General features: G+C 58.3%; 3 protein-coding genes across 8 annotated transcripts in view; 1 reads left to right on the top strand and 2 right to left on the bottom strand.

Moving 5' to 3' along the window:
• Positions 1-7,996, top strand: part of SPTBN5 (spectrin beta, non-erythrocytic 5) — a 49,548-nt gene extending 41,552 nt beyond the window's left edge. Inside the window, exons 55-71 of the mRNA XM_043471553.1 lie at positions 134-346; positions 817-1,013; positions 1,107-1,311; positions 1,548-1,742; positions 2,644-2,799; positions 3,010-3,227; positions 3,368-3,557; positions 3,781-3,957; positions 4,111-4,215; positions 4,545-4,703; positions 4,863-4,934; positions 5,119-5,210; positions 5,344-5,426; positions 6,225-6,263; positions 6,516-6,609; positions 6,742-6,893; positions 7,589-7,996. Of these exons, the coding sequence (XP_043327488.1) occupies positions 134-346; positions 817-1,013; positions 1,107-1,311; positions 1,548-1,742; positions 2,644-2,799; positions 3,010-3,227; positions 3,368-3,557; positions 3,781-3,957; positions 4,111-4,215; positions 4,545-4,703; positions 4,863-4,934; positions 5,119-5,210; positions 5,344-5,426; positions 6,225-6,263; positions 6,516-6,609; positions 6,742-6,893; positions 7,589-7,689 (2,448 nt within the window). The 3' untranslated portion in view covers positions 7,690-7,996. The remainder of the gene's footprint in view (positions 1-133; positions 347-816; positions 1,014-1,106; positions 1,312-1,547; positions 1,743-2,643; positions 2,800-3,009; positions 3,228-3,367; positions 3,558-3,780; positions 3,958-4,110; positions 4,216-4,544; positions 4,704-4,862; positions 4,935-5,118; positions 5,211-5,343; positions 5,427-6,224; positions 6,264-6,515; positions 6,610-6,741; positions 6,894-7,588) is intronic.
• A 148-nt stretch (positions 7,997-8,144) lies between these two features.
• Positions 8,145-19,005, bottom strand: PLA2G4B (phospholipase A2 group IVB). 3 transcript variants are annotated; one of them, XM_043471554.1, is made up of 20 exons: positions 18,086-19,005; positions 16,814-16,886; positions 16,409-16,545; positions 16,162-16,293; positions 15,302-15,342; positions 15,068-15,110; positions 14,752-14,806; positions 14,294-14,424; positions 14,002-14,085; positions 13,707-13,744; positions 12,776-12,911; positions 11,922-12,058; positions 11,509-11,731; positions 11,251-11,368; positions 10,826-10,963; positions 10,550-10,654; positions 10,233-10,412; positions 9,749-9,915; positions 8,900-9,086; positions 8,145-8,794 (listed from the first exon to the last, which is right to left on the bottom strand). In XM_043471554.1, the coding sequence occupies exons 1-20, from the start codon at positions 18,092-18,094 to the stop codon at positions 8,526-8,528; spliced, it is 2,403 nt and encodes an 800-aa protein (XP_043327489.1). In that variant the 5' UTR covers positions 18,095-19,005; the 3' UTR covers positions 8,145-8,525. The 3 variants fall into 3 exon arrangements, with proteins under 3 accessions (XP_043327489.1, XP_043327490.1, XP_043327491.1); XM_043471555.1 differs by having other exon boundaries at positions 11,653-11,731; XM_043471556.1 differs by lacking the exon at positions 9,749-9,915 and having other exon boundaries at positions 8,422-8,794.
• Positions 19,006-19,152: 147 nt separating this feature from the next.
• On the bottom strand, positions 19,153-25,706 carry JMJD7 (jumonji domain containing 7). 4 transcript variants are annotated; one of them, XM_043471559.1, is made up of 8 exons: positions 25,556-25,706; positions 21,739-21,892; positions 21,410-21,663; positions 21,038-21,094; positions 20,431-20,526; positions 20,153-20,229; positions 19,773-19,932; positions 19,153-19,677 (listed from the first exon to the last, which is right to left on the bottom strand). In XM_043471559.1, exons 1-8 carry the CDS (start codon positions 25,617-25,619, stop codon positions 19,589-19,591), a joined length of 951 nt encoding a protein of 316 aa, XP_043327494.1. In that variant the 5' UTR covers positions 25,620-25,706; the 3' UTR covers positions 19,153-19,588. The 4 variants fall into 4 exon arrangements, with proteins under 4 accessions (XP_043327494.1, XP_043327493.1, XP_043327496.1 ...); XM_043471558.1 differs by having other exon boundaries at positions 21,410-21,892; XM_043471561.1 differs by lacking the exon at positions 21,038-21,094.
• Between the last annotated feature and the right edge of the window lie 108 nt (positions 25,707-25,814).

Here is a 25,814-nt window from a genome sequence, read left to right as displayed (position 1 = left end):
TTCTTTGTTGGTCAGGAGGCAGGGTTCTGTCTGGGGGAATCTGTGGGGTCCCACTGGGCTTCAGACATGACTCCCAGGTCCCCCAAGGAGCACCCAGGAGCATGTCCCATGCCATCTTCCTCTGACTCCACAGAGCCTGGAGAGTGAGATGAGCGGCCACGAGGCTCTGACCCGGGCAGTGGTGGGCACAGGGCGCAAGCTGGTGCAGGCTGGGCACTTTGCTGCCCGCGATGTGGCTGCCCGCGTGCAGCAGCTGGAGGACGCCATGGGCCGCCTGCGGGCAGAGGCTGCACAGAGGCGTCGGCGGCTACAGCAGGCTCAGGAGGCCCAGTCCTTCCTAACGGAGGTAAGGGGTGCTGCGCGGCACAAGAGGGTGGGCGTGAGGAACCCAGAGTGTAGGCAGGCCTGGGAGGTCACCCGCAGGTGGGGCCCCAGGATCTCTGTGCATTTTCTGTCGCCTCCACTACGTGGTCTCCTGACCCTGAAGTCTTCCTTCAGCATGTTTCCCAGAAAATGAGCCCACTGGCTTTGGTTTGGTTTGGTTTTGCTGTTTTGTCTAAGCCAGCGATTCTCAATCAAGGCTCTACATCTGCATCACCTGGAACTTTTAAGCAGTGCTGACACTCAGCTCCATTCCAGACCAAATCAGAATCTTACGGGGTGAGAGAGAGGCAGAGAGAGTTGTTCAAGCTCTCTGGTGATTCTCACCAGCCAGGTTGGGAACCACTCACTGCTATAATTCTTGAGGCCATGAACTCAAAGATGTGAGTCCTAGAGGGCACTGCCTAGGGAAAACTGTGCTCTTTGTTACCCCAGCTCCTGGAGGCAGAATCCTGGCTGGAAGAACGGGGCTGTGGCCTGGACATCGAGGATATGGGTCAGAGTGCCGAGGCCACACAGGCCTTCCTGCGGCAGCTGGAGGCCACCAGGAGGGACCTGGAGGGATTCACCACGCGCATTGAGAGGCTGCAGCAGACAGCAGCCCTCCTTGAGAGTGGGCAGAACCCAGAAAGGTGCGCTGGAGCCAGGCCCAGGAGGGAGGAGCAGGGAGGGGCCCCTCTAAGGAGGGCCTAAGAGCTCCAGGGGGGTTATCTTTCCTGCTGCAGCCCCAAGGTGCTTGCCCAGATGCATGCAGTAAGGGACACCCACTCAGGGCTGCTGCAGAGAGCAGAGGGCAGGGGGCAAGGCCTGAGGGAGCAGCTGCAGCTCCACCAGCTGGAGCGGGAAGCCCTGCTCCTGGATGCCTGGCTGGCCAGCAAGGTGGCCACTGCTGAGTCCCAGGACTACGGGCAGGACCTAGAGGCTGTCAAGGTGAGTCACTCCTGAGCGAACCTGGAAGAGAGGAGATTGAGTGGCTCACAAGGGCAGAGTGGCGTTGGGGGGCACATGGGAAGTGAGGGGTCTCTGGGCTCTGGGAGGACCCCCTGCAGTTCTAAGGGCAGGGCCAAGGGATATCAGAAGTGGCAGATACTGCCAAGTCCTTCGTCAGCTTTGAGGGCTGCTGGACACCACCTCCAGAATGACCTCCCTGGTCCTGTATCCTGCAGCTGCTGGAAGAGAAGTTCGATGCTTTCAGAAAGGATGTCCAGAACCTGGGGCAGGCTAGAGTGCAGGCCCTGAGGGAGTGGGCAGGCTCCCTGGAACGGGCAGCACCCAGGTGCTCTCCCCAGATTCAAGCACAGAGGAGTCGCATTGAGGCCTCTTGGGAGAGGTTGGATCAGGCGGTGAAAGCCCACACACAGGTAGGTGCCCCTGGGCCCGGTCAGGGCAGACAAGGGGCAGGGACATCTGTGCCTTCTTCCTGGGCCAGGGCCAGGCGGCCACGCCAGGTGTGTGTGTATATGTCTGTGTGGGGAAGGAGGTGGCTGCCTCTAACTCTGTGTGTGCGCGCGTGCATGTGTGCATACCTCTAACTCCTAGTGGCAAGCAGATCAAGTCTCAGTCTTCCACCTCCAGCCCTCTCTGAGTTTCTCCACTGATTTGGTTCTTCCTGGTATAGTTCACACCTCCAAGGAGAAATAGGAAGCCTGTCTGGTCATCTCTTGACCCCCTCTAAGCTCCCTCAAGCGCAGACTTCAGGTTTATTAAGACACAGACTAACTGCGCAAGATTTTGCCACCACTTCCCTCTCCTCATCTAAATGTTCTGAGCGGATTTGGGTGCCAAGGAAATCTCAGTGCTCCTCCACAACCTTCACTCTCAGCCACAGCTGGTGATTTCTAGGGAGGCATCCCAGGTCCCCAAGGCCCTGACAGAGCCCACATCCTAGCGATGCTGTCACTCAGGATCCTGGCTGGGCAGACTCCTAAGGCAACCCTCTTCATCTCAGCCAGATCCCCCAAACCACCCTCCTCCCCACCATGGACTCATTCCCACCTGATTCCTAGTCCCCTGTCCCCCCACCTGGCTCATGAACTGGGCACTGACAAACCTGTCCCCACAGAACGCCCCCAGGGCCCTACCCCATCATCAGTAACGTCATGCGCTCATTGATCAGGGGCCATATTGGGACATTTTCTGTACCCGGGGTTAATGAATGCATCACCAAGCCCCATGGACCTCCACGTTTAAAAAGTGGCCCAGGAGGCCACGTCTCTAGGGAGAGAGGACCCTGGTGAGAGCAGGCCCTCCTTCTCCTCCCAGAACCTAGCTGCCACCCGTGAGGTCCGAAGCTTGGAGCAGGCGGCAGCTGAGCTCCAGGGCCAGATGCAAGAGAAGGCCACCCTGGTGGCTAGAGATGCCTGCGACCTTAGCCTGTTAACAGTGCAGACTCTGCAGCAACAGCACAGATGTCTAGAGGTAAGGGTCAACCCCCGGGGCCTGCCCACCTGTCCTCTTTCCCTGCATAGGGGGACCCCAGAGTTGGGAAGGGAAGGGAGAGCCTCCTTGCCTAGGTCAGGGAGCTGTCCATCTGGAAGCAGAGCCTGACTCCTCAGGATGGCTGCTTCCTGAAGAGAAGTGGGCATCGGGTTGTGGGGGGATGAGGCTAATTCTGTGTTTTGGTGGCAGAGGGAACTGGCAGCGATGGAGAAGGAGGTGGCACGGGTGCAGACGGAGGCCTGCCGGCTGGGCCAGCTCCACCCTGCAGCTCAGGAGGGCCTGGCCAAGCAGCTGGCCGGGGTGCAGGAGGCCTGGGCCACCCTGAATGCAAAGGTTTATGAGCGAGATCGGCAGCTGGAGGAGGCTGCCCAGGGCCACGCCTTCCTCAGACGATGTCGGGAATTGCTGTAGGTGGCATCCGGTCGTTGGCTCAACTCTGCCCTGCAGAGTGGGAGTCACCCCGTCCCCCAGTGCAGCTCATGCCCTGCCCGCCACCCCCAGTCTGCACCCCTGGCCCTGACAACAGCTTCCCCTCCTCACCCTGCAGAGCATGGGCCGCAGAGAAGCAGGCCCTGGTGTCCTTGGAGGAGCTGGCTGGGAATATAGCTCGGGCCGAGGGGCTCCTGGCATTGCATGAGGAGCTGGGGAGAGAAATCAAGGAGTACAGCCTTCAAGCCCAGAACATACAGCGGGAAGGGCAGCGGCTGGTGGACAGTGGCCACTGCATGTCCCTGGAGGTGCGAGCACAGCGGCAAGTCTGGGGCTGAGCTGGGCACTCAGCCCCATTACCCCAGGCCTCAGAATCCCCGAGCAGGAGGAGAAGGCCAGGCAGGGGGCAGAGAGAGGGGGACAGAGACCGGGAGGGTCTGGACCTCATGGTCTTCCCTCGACACTTCTGCTGGGCACTCCAGCCTGGCCCCACCCTGTGGGCATCTCACCCACGACACCCTCTCCCACCAGGTAACTGGGTGTCTGCAGGATCTGGACAGGCAGCTGCGGGCACTCAGAGAGGCCTGGGCCCTGCGCCGGGAACGCTGTGAGGAGAGCTGGCATCTACAGAAGCTACGGCAAGAGCTGGACCAGGCTGAGGCCTGGCTGGCCTGCCGGGAGGGCCTCCTGCTGGACCCCAACTGTGGGGTGAGCCAATGCCCTGCCCCTTAGCTGGCCATGCCCGCGCCGTCTAGCAGCTACAGCCTGCTCTTCCTCTCCCTGGCCCCCAGGGCCGGTTTTGAGGGAACAGCTCTCTTCACCCCCATGGGCGGGGCCTCACCCTGACTTGCTTCTCCCCAGCACTCCGTGTCTGATGTGGAGTTGCTGCTCTGCAGACACAAGGACTTCGAGAAGCTGCTGGCCTCCCAGGAAGAGAAGTTTGCCCGACTGCAGCAGGAGGCAGCGGTGAGCAGAGGCTGGGGTGAGGGGGCACCGGGAGACAGGGGTGTCCTGTCTCAGCCTGAGGGTTGGGCTCCCCCCAGGCACTGAACCAGCATTTGACCCTTGGGGAAAGCCCTGTTCTTTCCCTTGCCAGCTGCAGGGTCCTGTCACCCCACATCTGGGTGGGCTGGGGCACAGTGTGGACTGGGACAAGAGAGAGGTCTTCTGAGCTTGAAGAGATGAAGAACAGTGAGGAGACAGGCGCTCTCTCTGGGTGGGAGGGATGTGGGGAGAGGCTGGGGCGTGGACCCCCAGAGCCTGGTCTGACTCATCTGGCTGCTCCCCTCCCCAAGGTGGACCAGAAGCAGCAAGTGAAGGGGCTGAAACCCTCGGGAAGCTGGTGGCCCAGAGCACAGCTGACTGAGACGGGGGACCCGCAGCCATCTGTCCCCACTGGGTCTCGCATACGCTTCACCAGCGTCTCCCCGGAGTGCACAGCGGGGCCCCTGGGGGTAAGGAGTCCGCAGCCTGAGCCAGCACTGCAACACCAGGGGGTCTGTCTCCAGGGATGAGAAGGTCGGAGGCGGTTAGGTGCCTCACCCACTTTCCAGAGAGGGCCCCGTTGTCCGTGCTTGTCTTGATGTTTCCCAGGCCCCTTGTTGCATTTTCAGGATGCAAAGGGTGCCCCCACCATGGAGGGAATTTTGGAACTTAAGCAGCAGCTCCTGCCTGGGAGGAGGCAGGTGAGTACCCGGAGATCGCTTCCGCAGCAGCTGCCCTGTAAGAGCCACGCAAGGGCTCAGAGGGCCCTGGGGGACAGCTGAGCCTGCTCCAGGAGGAGGGTGGGTGGGTGGGTGGGTGGGCAGAGGACAAAGAAGGGCCCCCAGGGAAAAGCAGAAAGGGTAACATTCCCCCGCCCCCCATCAGGACACGGCTTCCATAGCCTCCATCGACCTCACAGGAACGCAGCGTGAGAAGCTGGGAGATCACCATGATGGAAAACACACTTTTTCCTTAAGGTGAGGGCCCTGTCAGGGGAGAGACCCTGGGCCTGGGACAGGCTCGGCCTCCGGCAGCAGCTGAAGGGGCTGGAGGTAGGGGTCCCCACACACGCAGGAGGCAGAGTTTGACGCATTCCTGTCTGGGTGGCAGGCTGGCTGCGGGAGAGACCCTGTCTGCGGCGCCACCTGCAGGGCAGACTGGGAGCTGGCGGGGCGCCCTGAGCAGCTGGGCAGGTAGGTCCAGGGGAAGCGGGGGAGAGGAGCCGGGGACCCTGGTTTCCTGGGCCCCCAGCTGCTGGTGTTTAGTGCATCCTTGGATGCTTAACATCTAACCTCTATGCCTGAGAGGTAAGTGGGAGTGCCTTTTTTCTTAATTTGAGGCCCAGAGAGGGTAAGCAACTTGCCAGAGATGACATAATTAGAAGCGGGGCCAGGATTGATCCCCTGATGGCCGCCTGGTTCTGTTCCACCCACTGTGGAGTCGGACTTCCGGAGAACCCTTCCCTCAAGGATCCTCACGGGCTTCCCCATGCTCTTCTCTGACACCGGTCTTTTCTGCCCGTCTTCCTACAGCTCTGAACGCACCTCCCTTGGGGTGTCTTGTAGACAGGGGCCAGGCCCAGTTCTACTCTTGGAAGGGCTCAGAGAGCACCCTTTGGACCAGAAATCTATTGTCATGGTGGTCTGACAGGCTCCACAAGGAGGGGTTGCTTAGGGGCCTCACTTCAGACTCCTTCCGGGTTCCTGGCTCTGTTCCACTGGGATCTCCCTGAGGCCGTCCTTCCAGAATTCCAAAGGCACCTGAGTTTCTCCAGGATAAGCCATTCTGAACCCATTGGCATTCAGTCTTCCAGGAGGCTGGATGCACTGGGGAGCCTGCCCCTGAGCCCTGGGCCTGGGCCGCACCTCCACATGGGCAAGGCTTGGTGTATGCCAAGCCTCCAGAAGCAGGCGTCTCTTAGGCTGTCTGGGCTGCTCTAACTAATCGACCACAGACTGGGTAGGTTGTGAACAGACATTTATTTCTCACAGCTCTGGAGGCTGAGAAGTCCAAGATCATGGTGCTGGCAGGTGAGAGAGGTTTCAGGAGGCACCTTCTCGCTGGCTTTTTACGGTGGAAGGGGCATAAATACTCTCTGGGTCTCTCTTTAAGGGTTCTGCCCTCAAGAACACAGCTCCTCCTCCAGGCCCCTCCTCTCAGCACTGTCACCTTGAGTTGGGACTTCAGGCCACGGCAAGAAGGAAGGGCAGGTGTGGAGGCTGCTGCCACAGATGTCCTAGCACCCAGGCCAGGCTGACCACCGTTCCCCCTTTGCTCCGCAGCCCCCAGTCTGAGCCCAGAGCTCCAAGCCAGACCCTCAGGCTTCCTGGCCGAGCGCAGTGCTGAGAGGGTACCCGGCATGCCAGCTCCACTCAGGTAGGCCTCCTGGATCTGTAAGTGGGAGTCCTGAGGTCCTGAGACTTAAACTATGCTGCCTGGGTGCGGGGCCACCCCCACCCACTCTCAGTAGTGGCAAGAGTCTACACCTGAGGCTCCCTGTCCCCACAGATTCCACGGCGGTCCCCCGCCCGCCTGGCTGCAGGCGATGCGAGTGTGCGCCCACAGCTACCCGCAGCCCACGGGGCTCCCACAGACGGCTGGCCCCGCACAGCAAACTGCAGAAGGCTCCCGCCGCCGGTCCTGCTCAGGCCAGATCCATGGTGAGTGAACCTGGCTTCCCTCTGCACACGCCAGGAAGCCTGCCTGACACCCACACCGCCTCCCTCCCTCTCCAAGATGCAGTGGCCAGACCCCTCCTGCACTCTTTCCCTGCCTCCATCCTCCCTGGTTTTGCCCAGTCCAAGGACCTGCAAGCAGGGAGGGGAGGAGCCTTACTGTCCTAGAGAGGCTGGGAGTCAGGATGTCACCCAGACACACGCCCACGGACCAGACATACACACACAGACACAGTGCACAGACCCTACAACGCGGCCTTGTGCCTGAGGGATCACTCACATCATGACAGGGGTGGCAGCCACAATTGTGGTATCTGGATAATTACCCACCCCTGCAGGGCCTACAGGTTCCCATGTAGGATTCAGATGATGTGCTGCTGAGTCAACAGGCCTGGTCCAGGACACAGTGGCTTCTACAGTGTCAGGGCAGCCATTTTTCCTGGTCTATGCCTCCAGTCACACGCCCAGGGCAGACAGATGCAGTGAGCTGGATCATGGGAACCAGTCATCCCCCTTTCACCCCACACATCCTGGTCCCTCCTCACTCCCAGTATCCAAATCTCACATCAACATGAGGAACAGGTGAGGTATTCCAAAGGAGGCCTGGGGCACCAGAGCTTGGAAAAGATTCCAGGGCGGCTAGGCCCTAAATTCACTCCACCTCTCTGTTCTCCTGACAGGTCCGGGCCTTGAAGCAAATGCAGAGGTGGCACCAAACTTCAGGGCTACAAGCGAGGACACCCTCGAGGGAACCAGGAGACCCAGCTATCCGGCCCCTTAGGACCAACTTCTGGAATAGCTGGTTCCTCATCCGGAGATGGGCCCCACCAAGGTCAGAGCCTGCTGAAGTCACACCCTTAGCACTGTCTACCTGGCTCATCTGGTCCCACGTCTGGCCGCCCCTACTGTGGGACAGGAAGCAGCCCTTCGACTGAGTCCCTGGGTGAGGAGGACGGGGTGCTGGCTGGCATTACCTGTGAGTCATCTGGGCAGGGCCAGGGCTGCAGCAGCAATATGGCCTCCTCTCTGCTTGAAGAGAGTGAGCTTGGGTGGAGCAGACATGGCCATGAGCTCACAGCCTGCTCTGCAAGGGAAGCCCAAGCTGACCTGCCCGCTCTGCAAGGCGCCTTGGGAGAGGTTTTGTTTTCTACACATCCTTACCACGCCTAACCAAGAGGGGGAATGACCTGTCCCTTTTTGGCGGCAGTACCAGTAATCTGTCACACCTCACGTTTGTATGCGCCTCTGTGATACGTAAAGTGCTCTATTTCACCCTGTACAGCTACTCGAGGTAGCAAGGAAGCAAAAGGACACACAGGTCATGGGGCTCCATGTGCTTACACAAATGTGGCCCACACTGCCCAGAACCTCTGAATCTTCTCTGGCCACATCCTGCAGACCAGGCCATAGCCCCTGTTTAAAACCCTCCACCTATCCCAGGGTGTCCACAGCAGGGGTGCTGGTGAATTCAGTGTCTGGATAGTGCCAGGCAGTGCACCCTGGTGAGCCCCTCGGAGGGCTGGAGACCACAACTGGGCTGTCCAAACCGCTAGAGGTTCTGGAAGCTGGTAACCACCCCAACTCAACCAGAGCAGCAAGGCGGCCAAGAAGTGAGCCTTAAAGAGAGTCGGGGGCCGTGGGGCCGGATGTGGCCCCTTCCCGCCCATCACTCGGGCGGTGCTGTGTGCGCTGCCTCCGCCTCTGCACAGCCTCACGCAGGGCCTCCAGCAGCCGCTCCTGGTTGTTGCAAATGTTGTACTGCGTCAGGCGGAGCAGCTTGTCCACATCCTCCAGGCTGTAGGTTACCTTCGAGTAGTGGTAGGGGGAGTCGGATGCAGATAAGTTCACCTCCCCAGCTGCCTGCTCCTCAGCTGTCCGCCGGACCCCTGTGGGGAGAGTGCAGCCCGGCCATGGGGGATGCCCGCTGTGGGTGGAGGGCGGGCTTGGGGGTCACATGGGGGGAGACACAGAGGAGGGAGGTTTTGGCTCACCAGGGGCAGAGTGGTCCCTGAAGGAGGCGTTGACCAGAGGGAAGTGTAGCACGGCAGGGATGTCGGGGCGGGCGGGGTCCGAGAAGAGGTGGCACTCTTGGGGCTGGCGCTGCTCCTCGGGGCTGGGCGAGATGGGCGGGAACGGGATGCCCTGCTCCTGGCAGAACCGACCCAGAAGCTGCAGCTGCTGCAGGGTAGACAAAGGTGGGCTCAGCAGGAGGGCCCCATAGGCTCCCAGTGTCCTCCACACTGGACTAACTACAAGTAGAGGTCTGCTAAGACATCAAGTCAGACACTAGTGAACCCAACAGGCCAGGGATCAATGCTCTAAACCGAGCAGCCCTTCTGCAGCAGCTCCTTTGGGCTCAATGAAGCTGGGCTGCTAACAACCCCCAGGTTCTGCCCCTGGGAGGCAAAAATCCTTCTTAGAACCCACATAGAAAACTCTAAACAAAGAGTCTCAAACTGTGTGATCTCAGGCACATTGCCTTGAAGGAGGAAACAGACAGAACAGGCTCTGTCTTGAAAGCAGGACTTTAAAAAAAAAGAAAAAGAGTCTCAAAGATCCAGGACCCAACAGGGGTGCAGACACAACAAAGGAGACCCAAATAGGAAATACATTTTAAAACCTTGCCAGCTTCCCCATCACTCCATCTTCCTGAGCAGAGTAAGTTCCCCGGGGAGAAAGTTCATAGAATCCACAGCCTTTCATTCATGCGGTATTGCGGTCACAAAGGGAAGCTGGCCCAGAAACCAGACTCCAAAGCAGGTCTCTCCGGAGTCAAGATGTCAGACCACCTGAGGTCAGGCCTAGGGTTGCCCCACCTTCCAACCCTGCCCACAGCCCACCTGGAAGGCTCCGTGGAGATTGTAATCTAGCGACAGGATGAGGTCCACGTCCCGTGTGGGCGGCAGGAGGGGTGGGCAGCTGGTATTGACAAGGTAGCCAACATCCAGCAAGCAAAGGTAGGGCTCTGCAGGTGTCAGCTCGTTGGGGAGGCCATCCAGCTTGGTAGCTGGAAAGGTTGGGGGATCGGGTGGGGAGCAACTGTCACTGGTGCTAACGGCACCAGCCCGTTACTGCTAGGAGGAGGAAGAGCCTCTGTCTCCTGCTCTCTGCTGCCAAAGCAGAGCCTCAACTCCCGAGGTCCCACAGATGGGCGCTGACCCCAGCATAAGGAGAGGAAGAGTGGCTCTCGCTCCAAGGAAGCCAGAGAACTGAGCTCAGAGGGCGTGGGGCCGAGGGACTGGAGAGAGTGGATGTCTGATCAGGAACCCAAGGCTCAGATGGCCATGGGAAGATCTGGGAGAGCAGGGGGAGAAGAGCAGGTACCTTTCCAGGCAGAAAAGTGAGGATGCTGAAAATAGTCCTTGTGGAAGGAGAAGCCACGTAGGAAATTGTGGGTGGCCTGGGCAAGTGGACGCCGCGTCAGAAGGTCAGTGAAAACCTCTGCTATCCTGCCAGCCACCGTGGGAGGCTCTTGTATCTTCAGAAGGGGGACCTGCTCCTTGTCTGCAGTCAAGAAGAGGGTACAAGGGGACTCTCAGACCTTTATTCCAGCCTCTGCAGACTCACAAAGGTCTGAGAGCCACCCCCACATTCCCCACAAGCTGCCTCTCCCATCCTGGTGAAAGAACCCAGGCACCTACCCAGGCTGGCCCGAGCTTGTGCCCAGCGGTCCCAGAACTGGCTGGGCTCGGATGACCAGTACAGGCTGTCCTGGAGGTTGGCTGCATACAGGTTGCTCCAGATACCTGAGCGGGAGACCCAAGAGGAAGAGAGTCCCCCACCTCACCGCAACATGACCCTTCCCACCACCCACCCAGGGCCAGGACATGACTGAGCCGAGACAGTCGACCCCACCATCTTGCCCAGGCCCATTCTCCCCAAGTCCCCAACTTCTCCCACCCCGGAGACCCCCTCACCTTCCAGGAAACAGATGCGGGACTCAGGAAGCTGTTTTGTCAGGCGCCCCATGAAGAACTCAGAGCCAAAGAGCTCGGGGGGGATGAAGGCGCCGTACTTGGGAAAGCCGACCTCGTAGGGGGAGAACTCACACCACTCTGTGAAGAGCCACACGCCCGCACGGAGGGGCCCGGAACCGGAGGACTCTCAGGCCCAACACGCCCACCACGGGCCCCGCGTCAGGCAGCCTTATGACCAGGAGGCTCAGCTCTGTTGCTGGCACCCTGAGTGAGGAGCCACAGCCCCGGCCTCCATCCCAAAGCCTGAGTGACTCTGGTGGAATGACAGGCTCTTGGCCCAGCAGAGAGGGGTGTAACGACCACCTTCACACACAGGCTGGGCTGCCTCTCACTTGGCCAACTGTGAGAGCTCCAGCACTACTCACCCCCAAATTCAAAGGTGGTCAGATTCTGTTCCTTGGTGTTGAGAGCACAGTAGATGGGCAGGGGGTTCTGGCCTCGACTCAGGGCCTCCCGCTGGTCTGAGAGCTTGTGGTCATGAGGCTGGGGGAAGGGAATGAGAACTTAATGCCTGGTCTCCTGGGGCCTCTCCTGCCCTCTACCGCCCAGAGCTGCTCCCCATCTCCAGACCATGCCCTGGTTTTGGCCACCCCACCCTGCCCTGCCCCTGCCCCTCCCCACACCTCATCATGTAGCAGCGCCTCATTGATGAGGGCCCACAGGTTGGTGAAGCAGGTCGGGTGGCCCAGGCGGGCACGCTCAGCCAGCTCCTGCTGGTACCGCAGTAGCTGCCTGGGGGCTAACACGCCCAGCTTGCTCTTAGTCACCTGGGTCTTCAGTGACTCGATGGGCCCTGCCAGGTCCTTCTGAGACCACTCTGGATCCTCGTAGAGGTTGGCCAAAGCCCTGGGAAAAGCCAAAGTCAGAGGGATTGTCACCGGAACCCCACTGCAGCAGCCGGAAAGACACCTTCCACAGTCCCCGGAGCACCTTTCCAACTGGGTCAGAGAGGCCCGTGGAGTTTGATAGAACCTTACCACCCCCGCTCCTGCCATAGCCCAGCTAGCCACCTGTAGGCTCCGGCACTCAAGCTTACCAGGTGGAGCCCGAGGCCCCCGTGATGTAGGAGACACAATCCAAGAGGCCAAGCGCCTTTAGGCCAGCCAGCTGCCCATACAGTGAGGTCATGGCCCGGATACCACCACCGGTGGCCATAATAGCAACCACTGGGATCTAGAAGAGAAGACAACGGGGCTCGAAAAGGCCCTAGCGAGAGGGAAGGGTCAAGCCACAGGAAGAGGCGGTAGCAATCCAAGGGACCACTCGGCTCACCCACAGCTCAGCCTGGTCAAGATCTAATTGGAGCTCCTGGGACCAGTTCTAGTCAGACCTGCTGAAGAGGCTCTAGTCGGAAGTAGGCTTGCAAGGGTCAGGCCTGTCTGGTTTTAAGAACTCAGAAAAAATGGACAGGTTCCAGGCTTCATCTCCACACCTAACCCCTAAGGAGTCTGGTGATTACTTTCTTGTAGCCCCAGTGTCACCCCAAAAGTCTCCCACATAGCTACTCCGCTCCCTCTTTCAGAAAGAGGTCATTTCCCTGGGAGCGGCCCCAGTCTGCCCTGAACCTCCAGGGACTGCCCCGGGCCAGCAGGGGGCCCCCAGGCTGTACACTCACTGGTCAGTCACCCGGAGCCCAGCCTCAACACCTGGACCAGGCCGAGGACCAAGAACAACAAGAAGGCAGGTTAGCCCAGTGGGGAAGCTCAGAGGCTCCTGGTGACTCAGGCCATGCTCTGCATTTCATGCAATCAAGCTCCTGACAACATCAAATGCAGGAGGCAGAGCAGGCTTGGCACCAGTGCTGGTCTGGTTAGGGCACATCCGGTGCCAGCATCCAGCACTGGGCTCTGGGCCCAAAGACACGCCCCTAGTCCCACACAGTCCCCAGACCTCATCTTCCCGCAGGTCTCCATCCAGCTGCAGGGCCTGCCGCAGGGCCTTGGCCACCACCTGCTTCCTCCTGCTCAGGAAGGCCTGCTCCTCAGCGCAGGGCCCGCAGCCCAGCCGCACAGCCAATTCCCTGGGTCTGGTGGGAAGGAAGGGAACATGAAGCAGCTCCTGGGCTCATCAGAGAACGAAGCTGGGCCTGTCCTGGAAAGCTCACCACCATCCTTCTCACCTCTCTTCTCCCCAACCCTCGCCCCACCTCTGGTGTCCTGACTGATGGGTGATGTGTGGATGTGAGGGGAGAAGGCGACCCCAGACCCTGGTGGGGACATCCTTGGGGAAGCAACACTGCAGAGTCACAGACCAGGAAAGCGGTGGGACCCAACACCATCAATCTGCTTCCACCTCTCAGCCCCTCTCCCTCACCCACCCAGAAATGGCTCCAGAAGGGGCAGAAATGACGTTCCCTCCTCTCCCTGGTGGGAGCTGGCCTCTCAGGCCTGCAGATGGCCAGTGCGGGTGACTCTGCCCATCTCCTGCAGCTCAGCTGAGGCCCGCCCACAACAGCTGCCCCACAACGGGCGTGACCACCCTTCTCTGGGCTTTCTTGCCCACTCTGCACCTCTAACCACTCTCCTGGCTTCCATCTGCTTTCCCAGCCAAGCATTTATCAAGTGCCTCCCAGGCGCCAGGCACCAAGCTAGGTACACACCCCTCTGGCGGAATCAGAAATGAGCGTAAAAAGTCAGCAAGAGCCGTCATCGGCCAAACCTCCCACACCTCACATGCCACAATGGGAGCAAACCCCTGAGCCTCTGAGAGAACTGTCAATGGCCTGTCCCGCTAGGGGCTGCCTGTGTCCCCTCACTCCTCCAGGCTGAGTGCCCGGCAGCTGTCCCCCGTGACTTTTCCCAGTGCCCAGGTAGCCTCTCACCCTTCTTCATTTTTCAGCTCCACTTTCATCAGGGGCTCCTGAAAACCATGAACACTCCAGTCATGAAGATGGGCCACCCCACTCCCCTCATCCCAGCCCCATTCACATCCTATGATGGCCCAATGCTCCCTTGGGCCCCAGCCATCCCCACAGGGGCCAGGCCTGAGGACCCTTCTCCCCTAGCCTGGCCCTTGTCCAGGGCGGGGGCCAAGGACAGGAGCTGCTACAGCAGGACAGGTCTTCAAGGCCTGGGCCCACAATGTGCATCTGGCTTTCTTCCTCCGGTGACCAGTACCTGGGATGTAGGGAAGATGAGTCGCACCACTTGGCCAGAAGGCAGGGCCCTCAGGGGCACCTTCAGCTGCTCCTGGGGGGCATCCTGCAGGGAGGATGAAGAGGACCTAAGACTCTCTACCCTTCCGTCCCAGCAAGGCCTCACAGATTGCCCTAGGGGTGACCCAGAAGCAGCAGGAAGGGTATAGGAGGCCGAGGTCGCCCCACACCTCTCAGGGTGCCTGGCTGCCGGGGGAGCCAGGAGAAGCTGGGGGTGAGCACAGAGATGGCACCCAGGCTGAAGCGGGCACTACCTGCAGGTGAATACTCAGCTCCTGCTCCCAGCAGGCCGGCCAGTGGAAGCGGAAGGAGCCGGCGCCCACGGAGGCCTCCTGTGGACCCTCACAGGACCCAGGAACCACAAGCTGAACTCTGCTCTCTGACTCTGGAAGCAGGAACCAGAGCAGAGAGGCTGGGAATGTGATCTCAGCCCACAGAGGCCCCTGTCTCACTTAAGAGGTCTGGAGTGGGGGTGGGGGCACGTCTCTCCCCCTACTGAGATGGTGGTCTGGCCCAGAGCTAGGCTGGGAGATGGGCCCCATTGCAGCCCTCTGAGGACTGAGAGGAAAAGCCCAGTGGGGATGCATTCCCCTGCCCCCTGCTCCTGACTGAGAGTTGGGGGCGACGAATACAAGATCCGCTCAGAAAGGGGATGACAAAGGCTGAGAGCCGGGGAGCTATCCCGGTGGGCCCCAGAAGGTCAGGGACTCACCCTGCAGGTCCCCTGCCTTCTCCAGTCGAACATGCAAGCAGGAGAGCTCCCGGGCCTGGGTGTGAAGAGAGCCCCTCAGACTTGAGCCCCTCCCCTGTAGAGACCCCACCCCCTCCCAGGACTCTGGTTCTTGCTCTTTGACACCTTTTCACTTTGGCCCTGAGTCACAAACATTTGCTTGGGGTGCGATCCTCTTGAACTGAAATCCTAGGGCCCCCCAGTAACTGCACCCAACCCCTGCTGTGGGCCTGAGCTTCAGGCCTGGGAGGAAGGCAAGCAGACGATATGGCGGGGTAGGCGGGTGTTCTAGACTCACCACTAGGATGCCATTGCTGAAGAGGCACTCAGCACCATCAGTCCTGGAAAGAGCCCCCAGTGACCCTCAGCAAGAATCCACATTCCCAGGTTCTCACTCCTCAAGGAGATCTGGGCTTTCCTCCTCCACCCCAGACACCTCCCAGGGAAGGGGTGTCAGCTCTGGGTGTGCTGGGCTCTGTCCTTCCCAGAAGGAATCACTCCCACCTGGGAACTGCCCCACAGCCCAACTCACAGATTCTGCAGCCGAAATTCAACTTCCAGGCGCTCCTCACCCTGGAGGGAGAAAGAAGCAAGTTAGAAACTGAGGGGGGAGAGAGAGAGAGAGAAAGTAAGAGTGTGTGTGTGTGTGTGTGTGTGTGTGTGTGTGTGTGTGTGTGTGTGTGTGTGTGTGTGTGTGTGTGTGTGTGTGTGTGTGTGTGTGTGTGTGTGTGTCACTGTGTATTGTGTAGTATAAAAAAGAAGTAATATGAATCCCTTGGGATGATGGTGAATGGATTGAAATTTAACATAGTGTGTCACTTGATGTGTGTATGTTGTGTGTGTGTGCTGTGTGTGTGTGTGTGGTGTGTGTTGTGAAGTTAGAAACTGAGGGGGAGAGAAGAGAGAGAGAAAGTAAGAAGTGTGTTGTGTGTGTGTGGTGTGTGTGTGTGTGTGTGTGTGTGTGTGTGTGTGTGTGTGTGTGTGTGTGAAGTTAGAAACTGAGGGGGGAGAGAGAGAGAGAGAAAGTAAGAGTGTGTGTGTGTGTGTGTGTGTGTGTGTGTGTGTGTGTGTGTGTGTGTGTGTGTGTGTGTGTGTGTGTGTGTGTGTGTGTGTGTGTGTGTGTGTGTGTGTAAATCCCCCAGATACCTGGACTGCTATGGCCCCAGTAGTGAGGAGAATTACTGCCCACCCTCCCTGGACTGCTCCAAGAACCCTGCCCATGGCTTAGGGGCCAAGACAGAGGTGGGGACAAGACTGCCCAGTAGCTCCTGGCTGACAGAGCCTCTGGGACTCCTGGATCACTCACTGGAGAAGAGAGCTGTGTACCTGGCGACCCTCCAAAGCAGCCCCTCCCTGGGCCAAGGCCCTCCACGGCCCCGCACACAGCCTCACCTGAGGGCTCAGTGAGAAGCTCTCACGCCGGGACTCCCCAGCCCGCAAGGTCCCCACGTCAAACAGCACTGACAACACAGGGTCATCCGTGGTCAGAAGGTCCTGGTCAAAGACTCTAAGATGCACGATGTTCTGAAAGGGAAGTAGAGTCAGGGGGCTGCAGGAAGAGGGGGTGAGGCAGGGAACAAGAGGCTGGGAGGCAACAGTGGGGGGACAGCGAGCGGGGCCAGGACTGACGCCCATCCACCTTGATCTGGCTATGGATTCGGAAGTGGAAGCTTTGATTCCAGACGGGGTTTCTGCAGTTCTTGACTGTGCGCGTCTGCAGCTGGTGGCTGGAGGCCGTGGGCAGCCACAGGGTCACGTAGCAGTCAGAGGCAGTCACTGCGGGCAGGAAGCAAGGGTGGCAGCCGAGAGTCCCTCCCAGCCCAGCCGCCCAAGGCCCACATCCTTCCATCACTGGCAGCCCCGGAAGACCCAGAGAACGGGGCTGGTCAGGAGGCAGGGGCCTGACCTCAACATTCCATCCACTGCCTCCTCTCCGCACCCTCTCAAGGAGCCCCACACACACCTAGCCTACTTGTGTCTCTCCCCACCGCCCTGGCTGGCTCTGAAGTTGCAAAACCACTGCCTCCCCGGGCCCAGCACTCACCGATGTCCTTGGAGGGCAGGCCACGAGCCTGCAGGACACGAATGGTGAGTAAGCAGGTCCCAGGCACCTTTGCCTGCAAAGGATGGAGAGAAAAACAGGCTTACAGCCAGCTGGTGGGCCCAAAAGGGAGGCTGGGGTGACACCTTGAGGCCTAAAAGGCCTTGAACCAAAAGGATCTTGAATCAAGATCAAGACATCTTGAACCAAAAGGATCAGCCCTGCCTAGCCCCAGGCCCATCCTCCCCCCCACCGGAGTCCTGAGCCAAAAGGAGGCTACAGTATCTCCCGATGACGCCTGCCAACACTTACACAACACTCTGCACCGGCTCTGGTCCAAGGGCTTGATGCAGCCTAACTCGATTTAATCACACAGCCATTCTGTGCGTGGGGACTACTTATTATGACCAAACCCACAAGGAAATAGAAGTGCTTGCCTGAGATCGGGGCCAGGACTAGACCAGGCTAGCTCAACTTGTGCTCTCAGCCCCCACACTTCCCGGTACAGTACCCTTACTCTTTCCACCCCACATCCCCGGCTCCCCTTTACTAAGCAGTCTTGAGTTTCATCTTGGGTAGCAGGGGCCCCAGGGTGGCAGAGGTGTGGATGTAAGGCTATGGAGGGAAGAAAAGAGGTGTGGTGGGCCTCTGCCTGGCCTTGGTCCCCCTAATGAAGCTGTTCCCATACTCCCCATCACTGGCCAGAAATTCTGGAAATGGGCTCTCCACTGGTCTAAGGACAGCAGTGATCAGCTCACCCACAGGCTGACTGGTCCTCCAGGTCCTACAAGGTCAGGCTAAAGATGGTCCCCAGGTGACTCCATCCAGACCCACAACCCTGGATCTGGGGATCGGACACCCTGTGTTAATCCATTCTTCCTCTGACCTTCAGCCCTGCCTCAGAAGGGCCTCGATGTCGAGTCCAGGGGCAGAGCTGGAGAAGCTCATCCTTCACTGTCAACCCTGGGGCCCCCACACCCCCAAGCAACTGAGTCAGAAGCAATGCCAGAGCAGCCGCTGCCTCTGGGGCCCCAGGACGGCAGCTGGGAGCCTGAGTTCTCAGGGCCTGAATCTACCATGCCAAGGAGCTCTGCCTGGAGCCCATCTCTAGGGCAGGAAGAACACTGAATGATCCTTCATCCCAAGACCCTGCCTCTTCCCTGGCTTCTGCTCCCCACCACGGTCCAAGGCCGGCAAACACCTGGAGAAGCCCACCACTCCCTAAAGAAACAGCGCTAACCAGGCTGCAGGAACCAGTGCCCTACTGGGTCTCACCAGAGCCATGAGGCAGCGTCCTCGGGAGGAAGGAGTGAAGGCAGTGTCTGCAAGACTGAGGACCGTCACGCTTTATCACCCAGAGACAGCGGTGTCCCAGCGAGCCCCAAGCTCCTCCCCTGTTCCTCCCAGCCACCTCTGCTCCACCCAAGCCCCACACCCACTCCTGGACCAGCCACCTGTCCAGGAAATGAGACACCTTAAACCTACACGGAGCCACTGATGCCCTCATGATGGGGGCTCAACACACCTGAACACCCATTCTCTCCAGCCAGCGCCATCTGGGCCTCGCCCCAGCCCCGCTCTCCCTGCCTGGACCGTGACGAGGGCCCCCAGGAGACCTGGCTGTCAGAGGCTGAGCAGGAGGCTGGAGGTGGGGTGGGGGGTGCAGGAGAGACTGCTAAGGTCTGGAAAGTGGGGAGCAAGCCCCAGGGCAGCGGCAGACCTAAGAGCCGTGTCCCCCGTCACAGGTCTTTTCCCACCTTCCTGCTGCCGGTGTGACAGAACCACCTGGTCTTGACAGGAGCGTTGGCCAATCTGAGAGGAGCGCCCCATGCCCCAGCATAACCAGGCAGGGCTGTGGCTCGTTCTATGAACAAGCCCTTCAAAGCTGCATGCCAGGGACTTCCTGGCGGTCCAGTGGTTGAGACTCCATGCTTCCACTGCAGGGTCACATGGTCATTCCTGGTCAGGGAACCAAGATCCTACATACTGGGCAGCCAAAACATAAAATGTGCTCGTTGTGAGAGAAACAACGGTGACCCCCAGGACACCAGACCCCACCTGCTGTCCTAGAGCTGGAGGAGAACTAACAGGGCCAGAGTGAAGCCAGGAAGAGCTTTGCGGGCTCTGGGCCCATGAGCTCCACGCCACTGTTACAGCAAGGCTGGGGTTGGCCTGAATGCCCCAGAGAGGCTGTGACGGCTGTGGTGGACAGAGGGGTCTTGTCCACCGGCCCCAGCCTAGGCCCAGCCCTCGCCCCAACTACCATCATTCCAAAACGTTCACCTGTACGTTCCAGCCCTTGGCAGACCACGGAAGGCAACTGCGAGGGAGTCTCAGCACACTTGAGTCACACATGCCTTTTATTGAACACTTCCTCTGTGCCAGGCCTCTGCCATCCTCACAGATAGCACCCCCAGCACCCCGTGAGGTAGGAACCATCATTATCTCTGTTTTACAGACAGGACACCACTGTTCTGAGGCAGTAAGTGGCACAAGGTCATGGGTCATGGCGCTGATGAGAGGTGGTGCCCAAGCCCCTTCCTCTTCCAGAACAGGATGCTGCCTCACCTGGGCACCAGCTTCCTGGGCGCTCACACCCACACCTGCCCGGCACCTCCTGGTCCTCCAGGCCACCTCCCAAGCCTCTGGAGCTGACCCTAAGCCCCACTGGGCTGACAGCCAGCACCTCTGACGCCAGGCTGCCTTTAGAGTTGACCGGCCTGGGAGAGGTGTGGCCTTTTCCACGGGTAGTTCTTGATGATGTTCACCAGGGCTCGGTCAGTTGAGGCCCAAGACCTTAGTGAGGGAGTCGAGCAGCTGGAAGTAACTGTACTTGAGGTCATACTCCATGTCATACCAGAAATTCACTGTAGGGGAAAACAGAAATCGGAGCACAAGGGTCCCCCTTCTGACAGACTTTCCACTTCCCCTCCCACCCCCAAGGGCCTGGGCCGCCCCTTACCAGCAATGCAGCCATGGGACTGCTGGACGTGGTGGAACCACAGGGCCGGCAGGTAGAGAATCTCACCCGCCCGCACTGTGCAGCGAAGCGCCTGGGCCTGGCAGTAACTGGGGTACCGGGCCAGATCTGGAGCCAGGGGGTCCAGGGGGATCCACGGCACCTGGGGACATGGCAGACTCCAGGGAGCAGGCCCAAAGCCCCCAGGCTCCGAACTCTGTCCCTGGAGGTAAACGCCCCGGACACCCCCTGCCCAGCACTGGGAAGCCCAGATGGAGGGATTCTTCAGCAAGGCGCCACCTCCCCATCTCTCTGGTGCCTGTTCCTCAGGGTCCAGGCTCCTTGCCTCCCCCTCTCCCGGGGCCCAGGAACAAGGCAGACACCTTCTCCATGGCCTCTTCATCCACCATCTTGAATGAGCCCTCTTCGGTTAGCTGGTAGGTTGCCTGTGTGTACAGCTCTGAAACCAGAGGGAGAAAGTCTGAGGATCCTCAAAAGGCCTGGAGTGTGCCCACCACTCCCTCATGTTCCCTGAATGCAGGGGCACGGGGGCCAGGGGTCCCAGGGCAGTGGAGATGCTGTGTCCCCAGCCCACCCAGGGCTCCCCACTGCCCTCCCTCCACCATGTGGCTGGGGACCCCTCCCAGGCTGTATCCCCTACCATAGGGGATGAAGGGCCGGTCACTGGGTGGATGCAGCAGGAAGTGTTTCTCTCCCGAGACCACACAGTAGAGGTTCTCATAATGGTCCTTATGCACTGCCAACACAGAGGGCCCAGTGGGCAGGGCCATGAGGAGCAGGCCACAGACGATTGCACTTGGGGCCCTACACCCCAAGAAAGCTTATGACGTGACAGAGAGCACAGAGTCATAGCAGGCTCAAGAGGATGCCACGACGGGAGTCTGGCAGGCCTTCAGGCATCTCAGATCTCTGCTTACCAAGGGACTAGACACTCGCCAGGCCCTGGGCTCATCTTCACCAAGAGAGAAAATCACACAAACAGGGTTATTGTGAGTCTACCCTGACTCAGCTGGCCTTCAGCGCTTTCTAGGGACCTAACAGAGGCAGTATCCCCCAGGTCCAATGCCGTGGGCATCTCCACCCACCTGAGCTGTCAGGGAAGGCCCTCTGATGGATCTGAGCCCCAGAATCCCAGAAGAAATTTTAAAGATCAGGCAGTCCAATTTCCATCCAAGGTCAGCCTTCCACTCTGCACCTCACCTTCCTCCCCACAACCTCCTCCCCTGCTCTGCACTCCCAATGCCTACACGATGTCACTGCAGCTGCCTCTCCCAGCCAGAAGTTCACAGCATCAGGCATCTTCCCTGTGGGTCAGAGGTCAGAGGGCGAGTTAGGAGAGGGCAGGCTGGGAGTCACCACCAGTGATGTTGCGTGGGGAGCAGTGGGGTCCCAGGGGAAGAGCGGGGAGAAGGGGCAGATGTAGGCAGGCATGACAAGGGGCCTCTGTCCCCTGGGGCAGGTGAAAGAGCAGCAGTCTTCAGTGATTGATCAAAATGAAGTCAAGGCCTAGGGATCTGTGGGGCCAAGAATGTGGGCTGCCATCACCAAGGGGAGAGAAACAGCAAGGAGGCTGCTCCCACCTTCCCGTCTCCTCCCCACGGGGCCCCGCCTCCACTCACCCAGCGCCTCAGAGGCCCAGGGCACATGGGGCTCCACATCAGGCAGCAGCTGGGGCAGCTCGGTGGGCAGGTTGGAGCACTGCTTCTGCACGTAGAGAACCCCAGGGTGCTGGGCTCGGCCCTCCAGTACGTCCAGCACGTGGCTCAGGGGCAGGCGGCGCTCAGCAGGCATCACAAAGCGGTCCCCTCGCACGGCATCCGCGTAGCCATCTGGGGTCACTGCCACACTCACCTCTGTGGAGCCCACGGTGGCCCTGGAGGAATGGACATTCAGCCCAGCCCTGGAGGCCCCAGAGCACCGCCCACACCCTCCCCAGGGCAGCCCCCACCTGAGGTAGGGGAGGGACCACTTCCGGAGGGCTGGCCAGTGCTGCAGGGCGTTTCGGATGATGCAGGGCCTGTTGGGGCAGACCCAGTCCCGGTAGAAGTGGAGGGGACTGGGGGGCTCATCCAGGTGGGGAACAGCAAGAGGCACGCTGAGCTCTAAGAGAGAATTGGGGGAGGGGATGAAACCAACAGAACCCAGTGGCCGCCCCACTGCCCACGTAAGAGATGCCCACTCCAGCAGGCCACTGTGCCACCGATCAAGGCCTATCGGAGACCAAGGGACCCTGGACAGCCAGGAATAGAAGAATGAGGAGGGAAATTTAAGTAAGAAAGTGTGAAACACCCATAAACACACCAGTATGTCCACAGGGCCCAACCCCAATGCTCCACGGGGCCATGTCCGGCTCTGCCCAGGGGACCCCTGGCCTTCCCACTGTGGAATAGCCAACTTCCTGGCATCCATTAGGAAAGGCAGCTATGGAGGCAGCACTGGGAGCTCCAGAGTGAGTAGAGCTGAGGCCCCAAGGCCAGCGCTGCTATGAGTGGGCCGAGGATCTCTGGGAAGCACCTAAAATGTGCTCAGCCCTTGCCTTGGCATCATGGAAGTATTAAGGGATGATCCGAGCACCATCTCAAGAAGCTTACAACCTAACTGGGGAGACAAGCTGCTACATGAAACCATCAGGGGAAAAGTAAGGGCTGAACTGTCTGCTCTGTCTTACCGAACAGCATCACCAAGCTCAGACACCCAAGACTGCCATGTGCGTGTGGGCAGTCTGCGGTGCACCACCTGCTCCAGCCACACACACAATAACGGCCCTCTGTCACCCTTAACAAAAATCTCTTTTGACTCTTCCTTCTCCCTCACTCCTGGCATCCTATTGATTATCTCTAACTGCTATTGATTCTACTACCTATGTCTCTCAAGCCACACCACACACCCCTTTCCTCTGCTGGCATCCACAAAGTTAGCTCATTTGGATCCTCAAAGGTCACTTTGGTGAGGCTTTCCTTCCTGGCCACTATTTTTAAAATTGTAACCTGCCCTCAATATCCTTATACCCCTGTTTTTGTTTTTTATTTATATCATTTATCATCATCTTACACACTATATATTTAACTTATCCCAAATATTGATCAGTTTTTCTTGCTAGAATGTTTGCTCCATGAGGACATGGATGCTTGTCTTATTCACTGATGTATCCCCAGTACCTGGCATAGTACCTGGCTTACAATAGGTGCTCAAAGTATCTGCTTAATGGTTGAATGTAAGTCTCCAACATCTTCCGGCTGGATGATTGCTGCAGTGAACTAACTGGTTTCCTTGGCTGAATTCCACTCCTTCTCAAAAAAAAAAATCCCTCATCCAGGTCCCCATCATCTTCCTAAAATACAATCTCATCTGGTCACACCCTAGTAAAAAGTCCTTTGATGGCTAACCACTACTCCTGACGAAACACAGTCAGCCTCGGCACATATTCAAGGTGCTCTGTGATGAGACCCAACCTACTTTTCCAGTCCGGCTTCCTTCCGTCTGGGGCCTGCCCCTCAGCACACACCCTCCTCAGGGGGTGCCCAACTTTGTTTTTGCTGCTCACACAGGCATGCCTTCCTCCTGGCTTTTACACACAGCGTGAGGCTTCGCTGTGTTATTTTCATCCCTGCGGTCTAGCCTGAATGTCTTCGTCCCCAGTGGGCGTTATGACACGCTCTCCCAACAGCCACTGCACTCATTTTCACCTCTGGGCTCACGCTCTCTCTCACGACCGCCTCTCCACACCTGTCATCCGGGCCTTGCAAACAGCTGGAAAGTGAAATGGTGTTAGATCAAAAATGGAAACTGAGTAGGAAGACCCTGGGGGACCCAGGAAAACTTGAAAAGGAAGTGTGCTTACTCCACCGGCTCGAAAAGCAAGATGGAACGTGCCGGGCAGATATGGGAACAAGGGGGAGGAATCTGGCAATGGTCTCCCCAGTCACGCCAGCCCATCCAAGCAGTCACTTTGTGGGGCTCAATAAATCTCCCTGTTCTGTTCTGAAGTATGGTTGATTTACATAGCCACTTGTGTTATTTCTTTTTCAGCCATGCCATGTGGCATGAGGGATATTTCCCCAACCAGGGACTGAACCCATGCCCCCTGCACTGGGAGTGGAGCACTGGACCACCAGTGAAGTCCCAATAAATCTCCCTATTACTCTCACTAGAATTCTTAAATTATGTGGAAACTGCTTTTTTTTTTTTTTTTAACCCTTTGTATTTCCTGCAATTATTTCAGTTTCACTTTTTCACCATTTAAAGTTCCGTTAAAGAATGGCCAGTATTCTCTCCTGAGGTTTCAAAGGGAGAATTTCATAAAGGACCCAAACAATTCCTTCGGTCTGACAATTCTTCTGCTAGGAATTTAACCAACAAAACCACATGTGCACAGACTCTGCTCCAGCCACACCGGCCTCCTCACTGATCCCTGAACACACCTGGCACACTCGCACCTTACAGATCTGACCCGCATGCCCTTGCTTAGATTCTCTTCTCTCAAGTCTGCTCGCTCACCCGCTCCCCTCCTTCTTCAAGCCAGTGCTCAAATGTCGCCTTGTCAGAGGCCCACCCTGACTTTCTTATTTCAACTTGTAATCTGCCCGACTGCCACATCCTGAGTCTCCTCACTCTGCTTTACTTTTTTACCCCACACTACTTATCTTCTAACCCATTTTTCCCTACTGTACAGTTTATTCATCTAAAGTGCCTACAGTTAACTGTCCCCTCACTTACAACGTAAGCTCTGTGAGGGCAGAGATCTGTTTTAGTGATGTATCCTAAACATACTGAACAGAGTCTGGCATACTGCAGTGCTTACTAAATATTTGTTAAACAAATACTCAAAATATTGATTGCTATATTAAAAACAACAGATTGAAAATGACCTATATGCCTGCCAAGAGGGGGTTAATTAAGCAAATTACAGCAGTAGTACACAGATGTGGGAAAGACTGAAGCAGATTTAGATGGACCTAAAAGATTTAGGGAACCAGAAGAGTGTGCTTAACAAGCTACCATTTGTATAAAAAGGGAGATATCCGTCATAGGCGTGTGTGTGTGTGGATATTAATAAGAGTACTGCTGGAAGGAAGCCACCTGGAATGGGAAGGAAGGACACTTACTTTACATAAGTCTGCTGGTTTTTAAACAACGTGCCCATGTTACTACTCAGTGATAAGACATTGCTTAAAAATAGAAAGAGTAAAGGGAGAGAATGAGAGGGAAAAAATAAAAACCAAGCAAGGGAAAAGCCAGGGATCTCTAGTACAGCCGCCTCCAATCCTCCTGAAACTCTGCAGCGCTCCTGGCTTGGAGGCGTCTCCTCCTTAAGAAAGAGATCCAGCAGGGGTTCGCAGAGGGAGAAACTTGAAAGACTTCAAAACTGAGAAGGGTGGAAAAGGCAACAACAGAAAGCCCCCAATTACTCGGTGCCGGCTGACGGTGGGAAACAGAACAGCGCCAGAGTCAAGACTGGACCGGGCCTTGGGAATAGGTGAAGAGTCACCCCAGGAAGCCACGAAGGTGTGGGAACACGGAAGGAGGGGAGCTGAGGACCCACCCAGGGGGCTGGGGGGTCGGGGTTGCGGAAGAAGATTGATGACAGGGGCCATCCACGTGCACGAGGTTCCAAGCTCCTTGAGGACAAGAAACAGGGTGCACCCTGGTATCAGCGACCCAGGAAGGACCAGGGCGCACCCGGCTCTGGAACCCGGTTCCCGGCAAGCCCAAGGCCCCTCCCGCATCTTGAGGTTGTTTGGCAGTCAACAAGCCAGCCCACTCACCCCTTGCCGCAGCCGGGAATTCTCGTAACTCCCTCCGCACAGCGTCCAAAGCCGCCTCCGCCATGACGCCGCCGCCGCCCCCGAGGCCCCGCCCCTCCTTCCTCAAGACTCCGCCCCAGCTCTGAGGCCCCGCCCTTCCCTGCGGCCTCACGCCGGAGCTCGGGCTGCGCGCCCGAGGCCGCCTAGTCGTCCCGCCCCGCAGCTGCAGTCGAAGCCGCCAGCTGCCCCACCCGCCCGCGACCACAGATTCTGTTGCCCG

This window comes from Cervus canadensis, chromosome 6 (genome assembly GCF_019320065.1).
Source record: "Cervus canadensis isolate Bull #8, Minnesota chromosome 6, ASM1932006v1, whole genome shotgun sequence".
Lineage (NCBI taxonomy): Eukaryota > Metazoa > Chordata > Mammalia > Artiodactyla > Cervidae > Cervus > Cervus canadensis.
This window is presented reverse-complemented; position numbering and strand designations above follow the sequence as displayed.